General features: G+C 41.1%; 2 protein-coding genes across 2 annotated transcripts; both read right to left on the minus strand.

The window, feature by feature from the left end:
* Window positions 1-244: 244 nt before the first annotated feature.
* On the minus strand, window positions 245-12,533 carry cfap65 (cilia and flagella associated protein 65). The gene is made up of 33 exons (XM_022741312.1): window positions 12,453-12,533; window positions 11,709-11,896; window positions 11,447-11,549; window positions 11,025-11,191; window positions 10,730-10,938; window positions 9,808-9,944; window positions 9,501-9,726; window positions 9,088-9,356; window positions 8,899-8,996; window positions 8,455-8,667; window positions 8,145-8,304; window positions 7,829-7,951; window positions 7,315-7,566; window positions 7,098-7,237; window positions 6,870-6,954; window positions 6,620-6,766; window positions 6,296-6,461; window positions 5,945-6,073; window positions 5,616-5,829; window positions 5,254-5,382; window positions 4,955-5,045; window positions 4,713-4,798; window positions 4,464-4,530; window positions 4,130-4,240; window positions 3,720-3,911; window positions 3,210-3,368; window positions 2,904-3,047; window positions 2,506-2,622; window positions 2,241-2,341; window positions 1,693-1,845; window positions 1,343-1,474; window positions 755-1,132; window positions 245-562 (listed from the first exon to the last, which is right to left on the minus strand). Exons 1-33 carry the CDS (start codon window positions 12,531-12,533, stop codon window positions 496-498), a joined length of 5,034 nt encoding a protein of 1,677 aa, XP_022597033.1. The 3' UTR covers window positions 245-495.
* Window positions 12,534-14,193: 1,660 nt separating this feature from the next.
* LOC111218838 (motor neuron and pancreas homeobox protein 1-like) lies at window positions 14,194-17,111 on the minus strand. The gene is made up of 3 exons (XM_022741313.1): window positions 16,643-17,111; window positions 15,181-15,341; window positions 14,194-14,538 (listed from the first exon to the last, which is right to left on the minus strand). Exons 1-3 carry the CDS (start codon window positions 17,109-17,111, stop codon window positions 14,194-14,196), a joined length of 975 nt encoding a protein of 324 aa, XP_022597034.1.
* Window positions 17,112-17,966: the final 855 nt, after the last annotated feature.

Below are 17,966 nucleotides of genomic sequence, written 5' to 3' on the forward strand. Positions count from 1 at the left end.
AAAAAGAAACAAAATCTAGGGGTGCCCACTGTGGGTACATTTCAAATCCCTGACAGATTGTGAATTTCCCATGCTTATTAACTTGCCGTTCAAACCAATTAGATTTGGAAGAGAAGAAGCATGCTAAGTTACATGCTAATACAAAAGTGTCAGAGTTACAAGTTAGATTCACTTTTATTAATGTTCAAACCTTTGGTAATGACTTAATACAACTGCAACATCATTTCTGAAATATTTATGGAGGAGTCTGTGAGAAGTCAGCAGTCTTGTCAGCACAAGAAAGCAAGATGAAGCACAGCAACTGCTGAGACATTGGGCTAGGAAGAAGAGACACATGAATAAAGCTGTATAATGGATAGAAAATGATGGATGGCACTCGGAGGGATACAGAAGAGCTACAAATCACGTGTCAGAGCAACCTGAACATGGAAAGGAAGACTGCAGAAAACGATGGAGTGAGATGAGCCTTTGGGATGATGGGTAGATGGCGAGGATTCAAATTAAGTCCACACTATCCTTTCTGTTTTTCTCCTCAGCCATGGCTCTGGACATCCTCCTGGTTCTAATGAAACACACAATATGTTAACCGTTTTTTATCATATCTCATTTCTGATTCATGCAACAAACGGTAACATGCAGCAAAGGAAGTAACACTGCCTAAGCTACTGTAAGTGCGTGTGTGTGTGTGTGTGTGTGTGTGTGTGTGTGTGTGTGTGTGTACATGTGGATGTGTGTACAATGTGTCTGTTTTCACCTGGTAGAAACAGGTGGCAGGATAACAGTGCGTGGGTGCGCTGTAAGGAGAAGCTCTCCTCTGACAGCTTCCATCATCAGGTTCTGGAGGGTGTTCAGCAAAACAACTTCACTCATGCCATCAGGCACATGTTTAGTGTGCAGCGTGTTCTGTCTTTGGGGTGTGTTTCCCGAACACCCTGCAGTCCCCTCCCTGTCCACTGTGTTGTGCTCTTGATTTGATCCAGCCTTAGTCCCACTCAACAGAACTTGAGGTTGAGGTTTAGGGGGAGAGGAAGTTGGGGGATAGACAGTGGGGCAGTGAAAGGGCTGGTAGGTGATGGGCTTGGAGGCCAAAGTAATTAGAGACTGGACAAAGGCTGAATCATCAAGCATGTTCCTGCAAAAGGAGAACAAGAAAAATACATAAATACACACTCAGATCATTTCTCACCACAATGCACTTAAGCTTACTCTAAATCCAGGCCTTACCAAACTGATTCAAAAATGACATCTTATATCAAACAACCAAGCTTATTTAAGTGAATATGTCAGGGTGGATGTCTGCATGGGAGTCTTGACTGTATGTATGCGGGTGTGTAAGTGTTACCTTAGCAGAGAGTTGAGTATGTGTGTGTGGAAGTCTTTCTCAGGGCCATGTGTTGGTGGAGGCAGACTAATGGAGAGGGTTGTGCTTGAAGTAGAGGTTTCAGACTTCCGGGACTTGACTGACTGGAGGCGCCTGAGGAAGACAGCAGAGATGATCATTATTGCTTCAGCATATAAAATTGAGGTCAGGGTCTTTTGGAATGTGAACTAATTTCCTGAACTTGAAATATCAAAAGTTTTTTTATGTGTGTGTAAACAGATTTATAAAGAAAATTCTTATATATAAGTTGTGTATCTATAAAGTCAGGACTTTCCTCACTGATGTTAAATGTATACTGGACAGGACTTTACCTATAAAACTTATTGAACTGGTCAGGAAAATGTGTTAGGTACTCCTGAAGGCTGTGGGAGTGTGCTGTAACCTCCAGATGCAACAGAGAAGGTCGGGGTGGTTCAGGCTGCTTCTGTACTTTCGTCGTTTCCCGACATGCCCGCCGCTCAGCTCTTGTTAGCTTAGTACATATAGAGCCCACTGTTTCACAGCTACTACTGGCACAGATAGGAGGAAGAGTCTGGAGGTGAGAGGAAATTAGACATAGAGGTGCAGTCAAAATCAAGCTGAGCTTTATAAACTCTCAAAGGTTCACATTTATTTCTGCATGTCTACAAATTAATTAAATTACTATTATATTCATACACAGGACAGGGCTTATAATTACAGCAAATTAAAGCCACCTTATATTTCCTGAGTGGTGGCCCTTTTCTTACTGGAACTGCCACAGGTTCCTGTAACGAGACAAAGGGTGAATATCGTGAAGAAGAATGTTACACCATCTTTCAAAAATACAACAATTTGAGGAAGGACCTTATCCACCAGATTTCCTTGGATTTCTGAAAGCTTCTTGTCTGTGATAGTGAATTCATCTCGCTGTCTCTCTCTCTCCTCCTCCAAGCGCTGCAAAGATTCATGATACCGAGTCAGTGCGGCTTCCTGAATAACCTGAAGAGGAGGCGAGAGTAAAGAATGAGAGACAGTGGCTACCATAGAGAACTAAACTTTCTCAAACAGTGTTAAAATGTCAGTGACTGGTGGGCTTCAATTCATCAGGCTAAAAAAAAATCCCAAAAACCAAACACTCATCTACACTGGTACTGCTGTGGTACCTGACAGATGAGATCCAGCAGATAAACGGTGGGGTAGTCAGTAGAAGTGAAGGTAAGGACAATAAGAGCACTCTCCCCTGGACACAGACTGCCTTGCTCTGGACGAATCTGCACCACCTGACACAACAACACACTCAAACCTCATCAGCATGTTATGTTAAGCTTTGCATCAAATTTGAGATAGACACGTCACCTGGCACACAAATAAAAGCTAATTTTTATGTCAGTCTTTTCAAGCTATTCAAAGAATAAAAATATGAAGCCACTGATTTATACATGTCAAATGTCGACGACTTTCAAATAGAGCAACACAAAGAGGGAGGAACTGCTTGTTTCTTCCTCAAAATGGTCATAAACACAAAACATTATGCACAGGCTTTATGTATATCTTCCTGTACCTGCTGGTTGCTCTGCTGGGGCAGGTCCCATGTGTAGTGGACAATGTCTGTGTGAGACACATTGGTGAGGAAGAAGATTCTTGAAGATTGTGAGGACACAGGGATGTCACCTAGAGAGACACTGTCCTCAGACAGAAATACAACCTACACACAAACACACACATGGAGATGAATGCAAACAGCCTCAAATGATGACAGGCACAAAGGAAAGATGACTTATAAGGAACAGACTGGTGGTATTCAGCAGAATCGGATTGAACTCAGATTTAAATCAAAATATGATTTGAATGTCCTTGAATGTCTCACCTGTCCTGGGAATGGCACCCTCTGGACACAGGGTACAGGTGGCTTATTATCACTGTAGTTAAATGGGTTTGAGGAGCCCAGTGATGGAGTATCAAACCCACACCCCTCAAACCTGACCAGTGTCGAGTCCCCATCCTGGATGTGGATAGGAATATCCATCTGGTGATACACAAAATTGCAAACAATCAAAATTGCAAACAGAAATTGAACATTTAGTGACAGTGTGTGCTTAAAAGCTAATGCTATAAAAGCTATCGTATGTGGCATCATCTTGAATAAATAAATGAATGGAAGTTGTTTATCTGTGTATAGTAAGTATTCCAGCTCATCTTTAATAAGTAACATGAGTTCAACTGGATTTTCTAAATTGCTATGAGTTAATGACCACGATGCTACAGAAGAAAACACTTCGTGAAACATATTGCCTATAGTAAAACCTGGACAAACCAGTTAGTACAGTATTTAGGTTCTGAGTGGACAATGGTAAGAAGACAGCTCAACAGTCCATACATGGTACATCTTAGCCTCCAGTGGAGAAAAGATCCATTCCAGCATGGCTGTCTTCCCAGGAGGGACCTCTCCTTCTGGACTGAGGCAGCACAGCACTGGATGGTTAAAGTTGTCTATCTGAAGCTGCGACAACACAGCTCTGTCCACTTCATAATGGACTGGCACTGCACCAGCATTGTGTAATTCATACACCTGCAAGACAAACAAAGATATACAAATGCAGAGTTACCTGTGTTTTCTCCAGACTTTTACAGAAGGTTAAGTTGTAATGTTAACAGTTCAAAGTCTTTTTAACTGAATATGAGTTAATAGATGAAGTATTATATTAATGGGAATGCAATATATATTTCAACTCACAGTAAGCTGGCCACTCAAATAGACTTATTATATTAGAAAAATTAAACACACACCTGCCTTGGAGGACTGCAGTCCCCAATAGTTACAGAGGTGAAGACATGTCGATTGGAGGCAAAGTGGAGATATGGTCTGTCTCTCTCCACTGTCACCCCCTGGAAGTTAAGCTGTGCACAAAAACACATCACATGGAAATTAAGTTAATGGAAAATCTAACAGCTATGGAGAATTCACCGTCGATACACTAAGTTGCTACTTTCCTTCAGTTCTACAGCAGGTAAAAGAGACAATACTGGATAGCACTGCTAATTACGCAGCAGAAGTGAAAGAACTGTTCATTTTAGCAAATAAATTAATTTTGATTATATCATCACTGGAGTTGTGCCTCACCAAGATCTCTCTGCCATATGAGAGTTTGAACACAACAGGAAACCGATCTGTCCTAGCAAAGTCATGGCTGTGAAGGAAGAAGTTTGGATTATTTTGGGATCACATAATTAATGATCTGATGTCTATAAAAGCTGCTTTATGCTAAAAAAGACGTATTTTGATCTTTGTCAGATGTATCACCGGCAGAGTCATAATAATTCTCTGACTTGAACACCAGCCTGAGCTGTATCTTGTGCATTTATCACTGACCTGTAGCTGAAATGTACCGCCCTCTGCTGGCCTGGGTACAAAGTTCCGGCACGAGGAGAAATGCTGAACAGACGGTTGTCTTGAACCTGTCAATGAATTGAAGATATCTGTGCTTTGTGACTGTACCTTTTTTAATGTCAAAAAGTCTTATTCTGAAATCTCAGTGACTTTCAATCATATAGTGAAATTTAATATTCATAAACTTCCTTCATGTTTTTAGATAAGGATAGGACATGCCTGACCTTCATCTGGTACAGCTCGGTGCTGCTGAACTCTCCTGTCTCTGCCCAGTACTCCATCTCTATCTGTTGGTCCTCTGGAAACAAGAATGCCCTAATATTGAAGAGCAATCCAAAAATTAGTAGATCACACAGTCAGTGGACCACTACTTTCCCACTATTTCAAACAGAGCAAAAATTGTAAAATGATGCCCTGACTATGGCAGTCTAGTCTGTTATACTGCACAGCAATTCACAAAAATGTGAATCTTTCATCTTTCATTTTGGATGACTGTATTCTCCACAGTCTGTTATTTGCTCACCAATTAACAGGGATGGGACCAGGGTTATGAAACATCAGCACAAAAGTTGAGGGGTCTGAATTCATGGGAGCAGCACTAAAGCTGAAATCCAACATGGTTTTGGTGAAGATGGAAGGACAACTGCGCAGACTAGGAATAAGAAGACAAAGTCATGCACACACCATGGCCTGACAATATACTCTAAATACAAAATGTCTATTCTACTTGAAGAAACAAAAATCAGCAGAAAATAAGTGTACTGTGACATTTATTATTCACTTTTTATAGTAATTGTTCAGTAATAATTGTGATGATTTTCAAAATGTAATCAAGACTTTCACAACAAAATAAACAATCAGTTCAATGTTTAATTGTTTCTATACCTGTGTCTAGTGGGGGTTCCATAAGTAAGTTCCGCAGAGGACGGGATAGACAGCAGGTGCTTGTTGAGGCTATCCAATGACAAGAGTTTCCATAGATACACCTTGCTGAGTCCGGCCACACTGCCACCACCACACACATCAGTCACCTGTAGGGTGGGGAACACACCCTTAGCTCGCACCTCACACACTGGCTGAGGGGGAGACGACACAAACCCTTGAGAGAGAGATGGATACAGAAAGGGAGAGAGCAGTATGTATTAAGAAATAATAGAAAACAAAAGCAGAATATATTCAGGTTTGTAGAATTTGTGTGTGTTTTTTATATCTACCACTAGTATTCAGTGTCTGATAGCTGATTTTCCATAAGTACTGGGTTCTTCTGTATGGTCTAACAGTACATCGGAGCAGCATTGTGGAGTGTGAGGTGATGGTGCCCCTCTCACAGTCCAGCTGTAGAGCTAAAGGGGCCAAACAGGACATAATGCATTTAGTGTATAACACTGGTTCAACTATATCTGTCTTAATAGTGTTCAGCAGTCTTTTTCTTACACCTACAGGCCAGATACTGTCCTCATTTACCTTGTTAACGGATGCACAAGGTAAAATCAAATACTCTTTCATAGAGAATTATGTACATACATACATAAAACGACCGCAGAGAATACCACAAAAGAGAATACCACTTGGCTCAGTCTCAGGGTCATAAATAAGTTCCTCATCCAGAAATGTCTGCTGTACAGAGAGATGAAAGGACACAGGACAGGGGCTGTTGTTCACCAGAGGAATTTCAATCGACCGGTAACTTCCAACTAGATTCTCCTCTAAATCCACAACAGCGTTTTCTGCCTAGGGAGGAAACAAACATGCACACACTGCTTGGTTCGGTTCACTTCAAGATCAATTCATTCATGTATGTGGAAAAGTCATCTGAATTTTCTTGAAAATTGAGACACAATTGCGGTATATACACATACAAAATCACACAAACACAATGACAGTCCTACCTCTATGAAGCCTTTGGAGCCCATTCCCACCACTTTAAGGGTGAGGTGTGACTTGTTACATCCATCAGTCTGGACCGGCCAGAAGGTGAGAGTAGGTTTGAGTGTATATGCTTTCTCCTCCAGCGGACTGAAGGACCAGGTCTGGACCTATAATAAAATTAATGAAGTCAACTGCTCAGAAACTTTTTTAATACATTACAAGTACTATCTCCATAAATGTAGTGTATTTGAGATTCTCTCAATCTCTCACTGAGCTCTCATTCGGATGTAATTCACCAGCATCTGGTTCAGCAAAGATAAGGTCCTGGTCTTGGTCCGGAATGCTCCACTGGAACCTATCATAAAGGACATCACAGAGCACCAGCTGTAGACAAGATTAATGATGCTGGGATAAGTCCAGACTACAAACCATGCACTGAAAATGTCACAAATACAGCACTAGAATAACAGCACTGGGATAACAACTCAGCCAACCAACCGTAGAGGTAGACTGCTGAGATTCCTGATGTGGTGGGAGCGTCGTGTCCGTGAACCCACAGCTGTTGGCTGGAAATATAAACTGCCGTCTCCTTCCAGAGACACACATGGCTTTTCCACCACACTCACAACTGTCAGTTCCTACAGGAGATAGACAGTAAAACCTGTAAGAAGATTGTAACTCTCAATGACAGTCTGAGTCTCAGTGTGTTTAGTACCTTTGTGTGTTTAACTGCATTGAGCTGCAGTAGTAAATTGAACCCCTGTTTCGGACTGTCTTCTGTGGGAGTTGTTCTGAGGGTGAGGATTCGGTGATGTCCAGGCTGGATCAGACCACAGTTCGGAATTACAGACAATGATTCTGCCAGGGCAGGGTTTGAGCTGTGGTCCAGACAAAAAGTGAGCGGCAGGTCTCCACCATTCTGGAGGAGCACTGTTTGATAGGAAAGAGCACTCAGGGCTGGAAACACCTATAAAGAACAACATGCTATTGTTACCAGAGTATCTCTGTCTTAATGTATTGCAGTGTTACAATGTCCTTTACACTGATTTCATAAGAAGGTTTTAGTGAGAAATGGTCAAAAACAGCTTTAATACCATCTTAATTTTTTGCTGTTTATTGTGTGAATGGCAAAAATGTAGGTAAAGGAAAGACTAAAGGAGACAAATAGATAGAAAGAGAGAGAGAGAGATACTGTAACATTTGTGTGCTTTCTTCTGCTTGCGTCTCACCACTTGAGGGGGCTTCAGAGAGCAGCACGGGATGAAGTGCTCTTTGCCAGGCTGAAAGGAGTGGCCGATGACTCTGACAGTCACACACCAAGGCGGACACAGCAGTTGCTCACCAATGTGATCCTGCAGCATCCAGAGAGGAGGGCCAGAAGGGTACGTAAGCAAAATTTGATGCATAAAATTGTTGGGATTTTAAAGCTATACTCACAACAGGGAGACAACTGAGAGCGAAAAGAACACACTGTTGACATAGTAACTCAAAAAAGTCAAGTGCCATCACTTATTGTAATGGACTTCTTACTGTAGTAAAGAATACCATTTTATAGTATGCAAAACACTCGAGTTGCGCTCCGTGCAATGTGTTTAGCTGCTTGGGGTCATAGGTCACTCTGAATGAGGTGGACTTGAGTGGAGGCAGGTCACATGATGAGGGAGAGACAGTAAATGCAGAGTCTTGGGCAACAGTCCACACCAGGCTGGAGGAGAATCACATGCAAAAGAAACCAGACTGAGCAAAAAATAAAAAACAGATAATCTAGTTCATCAAGGTTCAAGGTTCATATAGATAAAAATGTATGTTGGTAATGCCACAGTGAGAAGCCACAGTCCGAGGCAGGCTGTGGTACCTGAGTTTCCCTCTGGTGTGATTGATGATGGAGACAGACTGAGAGGAAGTAGATGAAGCAGACAAGGAGGAGGACATTTTGTGATTAAACACCAGCTCACATGGCACCACAGACACATGCGAAGAGGACGAAGAACTGGAAAAGAGAGGATCCGTGCACCCTAAGCAAATTTGGTAGAATTCCTCCATGGGAGTTCTGGGAACAACAGGAGCACTATCCAGTCTATGACCTGACAGCTAGAAAATGACAAAGAGAAAGAATCAGGGTCATAAAGACAATACTAAACCTATACTGAATATTTAGATATTTAAATAGATGACTCTGCACATCTCTCTGTGGCACTTTACCTCATCCAGGGTGGAGTGCAGCAGCTGCTGATTCAAGTGCACATTCTGATTTTGCTGCATGGCACTGGGATTGTATGGTGGGTCCTGTCTGCGGTACCAGTGAAGCTTGTACAAAACCAAGTGTTCAGGTTTCAGAATGGCTGGTTTCTGGAGTTTTGAGTGACAGGTACCAATCAGGTCAAGGAACAGAGGGTCCTACAAGGAAGATAAGGTAGAGAGGTAATTAGTCTTAATTAGTTTAGTGTCTGCACTGTGAGTGTGTATACATCTGCATATTGGCTCCTACCCTGTGCAGTATGAGACATGCCACTCTCCTGTAGTGTGCAATGGGCTGTGTCGGCCTATAGACTGCCTTCAGTGTCGTATGGCTATGTGGGCGTACTGTGCCACTTGCTGGCTGGATACTGAACACACTGTACCCATTACAGTCAAGGTCCCATTGGTAGATGGTCTCAACAGAAGAAGAATTAACCAGCTCCACTGTCTGTATGACTGCTTCTCCTTCCTCCACACAGCCAAAGTCCACCACAGAGGAGGACAAGGAAACTTTGGGACCTAGTTACAAAAAAAAATAAAAATTTATTCATATGTTTTTAATTCTGGATTCTGAGTTAAAGATTCCCTTCCTGTTTCATTTATTATTGTAAAACAATGCATTTTTCAAATGTGTATGTGTGTGCCTTTCTGTGGCTTCCTTACCTATAGAACTTCCAGTGAGTTTAAGCAGGGTTTCGTTAAGTGCTCCCCGGCATTTTAGAGACAAGTACTCAACCGAAACAGTATCCACCGTAGCAGGAGAATAGGTGACTGTAGCCCGTAGTGATCCACCAGGCACCACCTTACCCCTGGTGACATCACATCTGAACTCTGACCCAAACAAAGGAACCTCACTAGACAGCCATGACAAAGAGAAAATTGCAGTTACCTGGAGGAGAGAGTAAAAGAAAATTAGGGAAGGTCATTGAGAGTGTACACATGCATGGCTGCATCTTTGTGTACTACTCACAGGAGTGGGGTTGAAGATATCAAAGTATTTCTGCAAACTTTTGCCAACTGCCACAGAACCAAAGTGTAGTACTGGACCCCCCTGATCTTTTTCCTCTTTCTCGACTGGATTTCTCAGCTGAAGACATGGGTATTTAGCTAAAACAAGAGGCAACACAAGAGGTAAGTGAGCAAATATTGGTTTGTACTTCCCATATGGTTCATTCCGTGATACAAATTGTCAGCATATCAAAAATGAAGCTATAATTAAGACAAATGTGGGATGTGCATCTTTGCTCAAATTTGCATTGTTATACAGTCAGACCGGAGAACTGTTTGGTAATTTCAGGGGCTTGAATTATTTGCTTGAAGGTCCCATAATTTTCATTTTTTGACCATACACATTTAAGGCATGTTCACAAACATACAGGTCTTGTTCATTTTTTCAATTTTACATAATATTACTGATGCAACCAAACCGGCCATCAAGTTGAGAGCAAGCTGCAGTTGCGTTTTTTTTTCTTATTATAGTTACACTGAGAAAGTGACAGGAAAGTTGGGGGGACAGAGAGGGAATGACATGCAGCAAAGGGCCACGGGTCAGATTCGAGCCCAGGCCGCTGTGGTAAGGACCAAGCCTAAATGGGATGCGCTCAACCAGGTGAGCCACCGAGGCACCCCAGCAAATTGCAGTCTTATTCATAGATTTTGGAAATGGACAAAGCACATCCATTAACATTTGCATCACAAATTGTACACTCAACAGTAATTGTTTAGGTAACGATCATACAATCTGTATTAATGATTTACACATCTGGCTATATTGTCAAAGCTGGTAAGTTTAATTGGTAACCTTTTAAATCCATTTAACCACGTACACTATAGTTAAAATCACTGGATGAATTAAACTCATCTTGTCCTGTCTCTGCTGCTGGTTATAGTACCTAATGCCTGCAGCAGCACAGTGCAGCAGCTCTCTGCCTTGTCCCCATCTTCTCCAAACATACAGTAGGCCTGTTGTTGGTACACCATCGCCTCTTGCGGCCGGAAGACCACAGTGATGTGACACTCCTGGCTGGGCCTCAACAAGCCCTGCTCAGGGCTCAGCTGAAATGGCGCTGCACACACCCACTCGAAGCATGTCTGGAGTTTACTGTGGGAAGAAGAGTATGACGAAAGTGGGTAGGACACAGAAAAAGAGGAGTCGGAGAGAGGGATCAATCAGCAACAGTGATGTACCTTGCATTTTTCAGCCGGAAAGTAGTATGTGAGGAGTGTTGAACAGCACAGATTGGAAGCAGCACAGAATCAGGCACTTCCAGGGCAGGACAGGGAATGATGGCACGGAGTTGTACTTGGAAGCTGCCATCTTTACCTTGAAACTCAATGCTGTCCTCATACTCACACTGTCCCAAGCATTCAGACAGTCACACAAGACAGAAGACAGGAAAGAGGCATGATATTGCATATCATGTAACATCCCTGATGGTGAGACTACAAATTGTGACAATTGGCACAATTTGTCAGCAATAATTAAGGTTAGTTCTGTTTATGACATCTTCAATTTAAGAATGCAAAATATGTTTCTTCATATTTAAAAGCCCTGCAGCACATCACTTTCAGAATACATGTAAGAGTAAGCACTGTTGAGTAAGTTTTACCCTCTGTATTGGTCTAAAGGTGACTGGGATGGAGAAAGAAGTCCCTGGGCTCAGAACAATTATCTGGGGAATTAAGGTGGTGAAAAACTTGGACACTGGAAGCCTGTAAGGGGACACAGGGGGAAAATGTTAGCCTGTAGATCCGCATCAAATTTCTATTGTATACTGTAGTATTATTATTGTTATTATTATTGTTATTATTGTTTGTTTGTGTGAGGTTTATAGGTGTATTCACAGGAGTGTTTGTGTGAGTTTGATAAACCTCAAGTGGAGCTTCTGCAGCTTGTTATGAATGTTCTTTAACACTAATGTTTTGGTGAACTCTTTTCCAAGGTCCCAGTCCTCCCAAACCATCTCTGGCCTCGTTTCCAACCCTAAGAAGCAGCTTTTTTTGCTGGATGCATGTCGTTGGTGCTCCCCTCCCTGTTGCCTGTTGTGATTCCCTGGCTCCTGCCATGTGGGGTGCAGAAGATGAGTTTTAAGGACACATATAAACAACTTTAAGAATATTGAACCTTTAGCATATAATACTCTTTGTAGAGATGAAACTGCCATATACCAATAGCTATTTCAAAAAAGGGCATATGTGCCATTATGTCAGAACAACTGATGCACAAATGAACAGCTATAGTCAATTTTATTAGTGCAGTTTATTAGACACTAGCTGATGAGCAACACTGTAGCTGTTTACATACAAAATAGACCAATATTAACTGTGATCAATTTTATTACAGACTTTTATGGTCTATTCTCTCTAAAATTGTCCCTATAATAGCAGCCCACCTATTTGTTTTTCTCATAGGAAGACATAAATGGAGAGAAAGAAGGTGACAGCTTTATGATAAATAATAGATAGCTGTGACTCATGGACCATTGTTCATTCAGAGAGAGACATAAACTGATCAAATTTAACACACAGATTCAGTGAAACGTTAATAAATATCTGTTCCAAGCAGGCCATTCGATTGTTACTGATGCCATGCTATGCTATTCAATCTTTAGTTACTTTGAGATCCTTTCGAGTGGTGGGGGGCTGCCATGGTGCTCCTGAGCCCATTGGGTCTGGACCTCGAGCCTCAGCTAACATGACTGGGAAAAGAGAGAAGGCATTTACAGATCTACAAATCGTTAAATATGGAGCAAAGTTGTTTACAATAATGTTGTCATGGTTTTGTAATTTTGCACAGTTTACACACCTGTTACACTCACTCAAAACAGATGGCGTTAGTTGTAGCTGAAACTAAGACCAAGCTGAGACAGTGTTTTCACCATAGCTGTACTGGCCAACACAGAAAGCTGACAGCTAAACAGACTGCTTATGTTAAACTAATAACGGCTAATGTTTAACGCACCCTTACCTTCTTTCAAACATCAAATAATTAAGCTTGGCAACGAGGTTACTGCTATTTATTCCATGTGAGTTATGAAAACACCACGAACAACAGTCAAAAGAAGGCGTTTTAGAAGTTGGTTGTCCACAGCGCTTCCATGGAAACAAGCAATTGTTTGTGTTGCCATAGTAGGCCTAATTACTGCAGCCTAGGAGGGACATTTGTAATACGCAAGCTGGTAGTATATATGAAACTAGCAAGTAGGCCTGCTATGATGTGAGTTATTACGAACGATTAACAGGATGTACAAAAACCACAATTAAAGGCCCTCCTCCCACAACTCCAGACTCGGCCGACACCCCCCCGAAAAACAGGGAGAAAGCGACAGCCAAAAAACTGAAACTGAACTATCCCTTTAATTGTAAATTGCGCACATTGTCAATCACTTTCACAGTTTGTTTTTTTTTGACACAAAACACATTCATTTGAGCTTTATTTTTCAAACAGTCCCCTCCACAAAAGCACCAGTGTTGCACTTAAGGTGAAATATATTAAATTATATCATTTTAAATTATATTGACAACACCACACTTAATATGAGAATAGTTTACAAAATACAGGGAAATTGCCATATCAACAGTAAACTTAGAATTGCCTACTATACAGTACATGCAGCCATTTCCTTTTGGGTGTGGCTTTAACTAAATAAAACATGCAGTTTCAGAAAGATAATACAAAACAAAGAGCTGAATACTATAAAACAAAACTTCATGACCATATAGTCAAAAAACTACAATAGCCTGAGTAGCATTTTTCTTGTCACACCATTATAATGCCCCATAAATTTAACTGGGTGAATGTGAATCAAAGTCTTTTTAAAAATTGCCTATGAAAAGTTTACAATATTAGTCGAATATTTCTCCAATATTTGTAACAGACTAGGAAGCACTGATAACAATGTAACACTGACACTCCTTACATCTCCAGGTGAAATTTTCTGTCTCTTCATCCACTAACTACCATGAAAGTGCTAAAGTCCCCCCATCCCACCCACCTTCATACAGTTTCAGTTTCATGTATTAGTTAGTTTATTGCAATTTCAATTTGTTTGTATTGTTTAAAACACAAGTAATTCATGCACATCAATGCCAATTATAAACAGAATTATTTGTTGATTCTCAAGTCACAACTCAGAGAGATTGCTGGCCTTTAAATCCTTACCATCATCCCGTCCAGGTTCACAAAGATGACATTATTCTGGTTTGACGTAATTTGTTTTGATATCCAACCCAATGTGCAGATAATAACTTTTTGCTATTTTGGGAGCGCCAGACAAAGATATGGCACTGTGGATTGTGTATTGTCTTCTCAAGAGTAATAAACATAAAAAGACATAAAGCATGCCAAATTTTACAACTATGGAAAAACCCTGCTTTTTATTCTTGGGCCGCCCTCCTCTAGCTCCTCCTCTACATAGGAGCTGTAGTTCCCTGCTCCTCCTACAGCATGCCGCATGAAGCCTACAGGGCCTAATGAGCCTGCCCTCAGCACCTCTGCCTCCTCTTTTTCTTCCTCATCCTCCCCGTCAAGCTCCTCTTCATCCTCTAGGCTTGAGCTGTGTGAGTCACCCTGAGGCTTGGCACTGTGTATGTCCATCCCATTTCTTTCTGTATCAGTCAGTGAGGAAGTTAGGGCTGCTTGTTCCTTGGCTTTGCGACTTCTCTTCCACTTCATACGTCTGTTCTGGAACCAGATCTTAACCTGGTGAAAGAACACAGGAGAGAAAAAGGTTTAAAAAAACATCTTCACCCTGTCTTAAATAAGAATGGTGGTAAGCAAGCTTAAATTTACCCTGCAGGCACATATCTGAACAGAAAATAAAATAAGCAGATACAACAACAACAACCTGGAGGTCTATTTAACAGCTGTTTTACCCAAAATCACATAAAACATCTTGTGCCCATATATGTGATGAAATATTGTTTTTTTTTCAGCTGCTTTTCAAAGGAAAAAGGATGAGAAGGAAGCTAACTATGCATTGTAATGAAAAAAATCTATCATGTAGTGAATAATATAATGTTACCATGTTTGTATTACTGATTTTCCCCTTTAGTATGTATTTCAAGAGAGAAACAATAGCCTTCTTGAGGTGCCAACTGATGAAGTCTTGGCTGGAAAGAAAAGCCATGTGATGTTTTAAAAATAAAACATATATTGTGATGGATGGTTTTTCTTTTTCCTAAATTTAGCTGGTAGAACTGAGAAAAAGTTATGTTCACTTTTATTCGTAGTCCATATATCTTTTACCTATCAAAGAGTAGGTACTACAGTAACCACTGTGTGTGTAAGCGCTGTGAGAAGGGATGTCACTGTTGTAATCTTGGCAGGTGACTGCTACCTCACCTGAGTCTCAGTCAACATGAGTGAAGTGGCCACCTCAAAGCGTTTAGGCCTGGACAGGTACTTGTTGAGCTTGAACTGGTTCTCTAATTCCAGCAGCTGCTGACTGGTGAACGCTGTCCTGGGCCTCCGACACTTCCCCAGCAAACCTGCCTGGGCCTGAGCTGAGAGGGGCAAAAACAGAGAGAGAAGCAGAGACAAGGAGCAACAGAGAGATGGGTTATACTGTACGTTTGTCATTATTTACATTTTATCATATATTTCATCTATTTCTATAAGAACACAATACCCAATTTACTATAGTGGGCCTATGAGCAAAAGATGCCAACAGCAGAAGAAAGAAATAAAGAAAGCAAGAAAGAAAGAAAGAAAGAAAGAAAGAAAGAAAACATTCATTCAAGGATATTTTTCAAATCAATATTCAAATGAAAATCCCACAATCGTCCAGTTTGTTTCCAAGTTCATAGTTTAGATGACAGTGGCCTGGCTGCCTGTCTGTCTTCCTGTCTATGTATCTTGTTGTCTCTCTGTTCGTCAACATTTATTGCCCTGATGTGAGGTCTTGGTGAGAGGATATTGCTTTGGAGGGGTAATAAACCATCACAGAGCTCCATTACCTTAATGAAAACAATATAAATGTTATCAATTGATTAAGTGGTAGGTCTATATCAGGTGTTACCTTTACCGTAAATGTTGCGAGTTATTTTTATGAGATAAATTGTCCTTAAGCGACAGCATCTCAATGTCACGGTCCTTTCAAAACCAAGATAAACACGCAGGTGTCAGGAGGCCCTATAACATGGGCCTCCTGACACTGGACAAAAAAAACAACAGCCTTGACAAATAAAAATTTTAATTAAACGGAAACTAATGTATGATCGATTTGATTTTATGAATTTTAATTGATTTGGATTTCATGAATTTTAATAGATTTGATTTTTAATTCCAACATCCTACATTGTTTTAAAGATTTTTGTGTAAATTAGCCAATATAACTTAACTTTTAAATAAATTGGTTGAAAAAATTGAGAAAAATTACTTTAGAGAAAATAAAATATACGTTATATATATATATATATATATATGTGTGTGTGTGTGTGTGTGTGTGTGTGTGTGTGTGTGTGTGTGTGTGTGTTAATATTCACTATTAGCTCTTTTGAAAAACAGCCAGTGATTGTATTTCATTTTAGATTTGAAATACATGCATACATAGCTTTTATATAAACAAATCTTAAAAAGNTATATATATATATATATATGTGTGTGTGTGTGTGTGTGTGTTAATATTCACTATTAGCTCTTTTGAAAAACAGCCAGTGATTGTATTTCATTTTAGATTTGAAATACATGCATACATAGCTTTTATATAAACAAATCTTAAAAAGATTTAAGTCAGTTTAACAAGGCTGTAGCCTATACTACCCCATCCACAAAGTTTATTATTGCAAGAGTGAAAGCTTCGCACCTCCATATTCTCCAAATCTGGGTAACATCAACCCGGCTCTGATCCAGGGCTCCAGTGGCAGAGTCCCGGTCATGGTGGCCCCCTTTAGCTGCTCCGGATATGGTTGGACCAGCTGCGTAAAGCCAGGGTATATAAAGGCGGGGTGCTGGCCTCCGAGGGCCCCCAGAGGGTACATGGAGCCCGGGTACATTCCGATGAGACCCCCTTGATGCAGAGCAGTGAGTCCTGACTGGGATAGGTTGAAGAGCTGGGATTTGTGCAGGACTCCTGTCCTGGCTGGAGAGGAGTTCGCTGGGTTTGGATGAGGGGAGGGCGTCTCAGAACCTCGGTTTGACACTGGACTGTCGCCGGGGCTCCTGCTGTAATATAACCCAGGGGAAGCACCATCGCCGTCCGTCCTCTGTTCCACGTCTTGCGCCAGCAGCGCATCGATGCGAAAGTTTTTGGATTTCTCCATGGTGGCAGTCATTCTGTTCAAAGATGTCTCCAGTGAACAGCTGGTGTTAATCTACGTGATACTGACCTTCAAAAAGTTAACGTGAATTTAAGAAATGAATTCCTCTGATGTACTTTAAACTGGTCTCCAATTTCTCAACACACTGTGCAGCCTAAGCTTTTAAAGTTTGCCGAAACTGCTCAATTATCACTCCTCTTCCCCGAAGATATGTTTTCTTTCTGTAACACTCCACTTGTGCCATGCGCGTAAAAACCACTTCACACACCCCGACAGCAGGCTGAGAAATCACTCGCACTCAATATCGCTGTAAAGTCTGCTCCATTGTGATTGGCCAGAGCCCTGCAGCACAGGGGCAGGGTATACTCTTTCTCCTGAAGGGTCAGTTGTAGGCTAGGCATTCATGCACCCCCTATTAATATAATTGAAAAAAAAACAGCAAAAAATCGATGTGTTTACTTTTCATTGTGCTCATGTTACAAATATGAGGTTCAAAAACTAGGTAATAGCAACTGAAATTTTATTTCATTTCCAGCTATTTCTTTATGAACACTGTGTGTTTCTTTCTTTCTTGCTCTGTCTGTGTCTGTCTGTTACCTCTTTGTCAGTTTGAGATCAAGCTTTCTCACTCTGGTCTGCAATCACACAATGTATCTACACATTCACAAGCATGGCACACAAACACACACACACACACACACACACACACACACACACACACACACACACTTTATAACTTTATTGGGTTAATTGCTGTTGTCTCACTTCGGAGAGATGACGAAATTTGTCAGTTTACAACTAAATCTTCATTAGATTTTATGGCCTGCTAAGGTTGACAGAAACCCAACAGTTCTTATCAGTGGCTGCTGC

The sequence above is a fragment of the Seriola dumerili genome, unplaced genomic scaffold (genome assembly GCF_002260705.1).
Source record: "Seriola dumerili isolate Sdu_G_001 unplaced genomic scaffold, Sdu_1.0 BDQW01000052.1, whole genome shotgun sequence".
NCBI classification, from domain to species: Eukaryota; Metazoa; Chordata; class Actinopteri; order Carangiformes; family Carangidae; genus Seriola; species Seriola dumerili.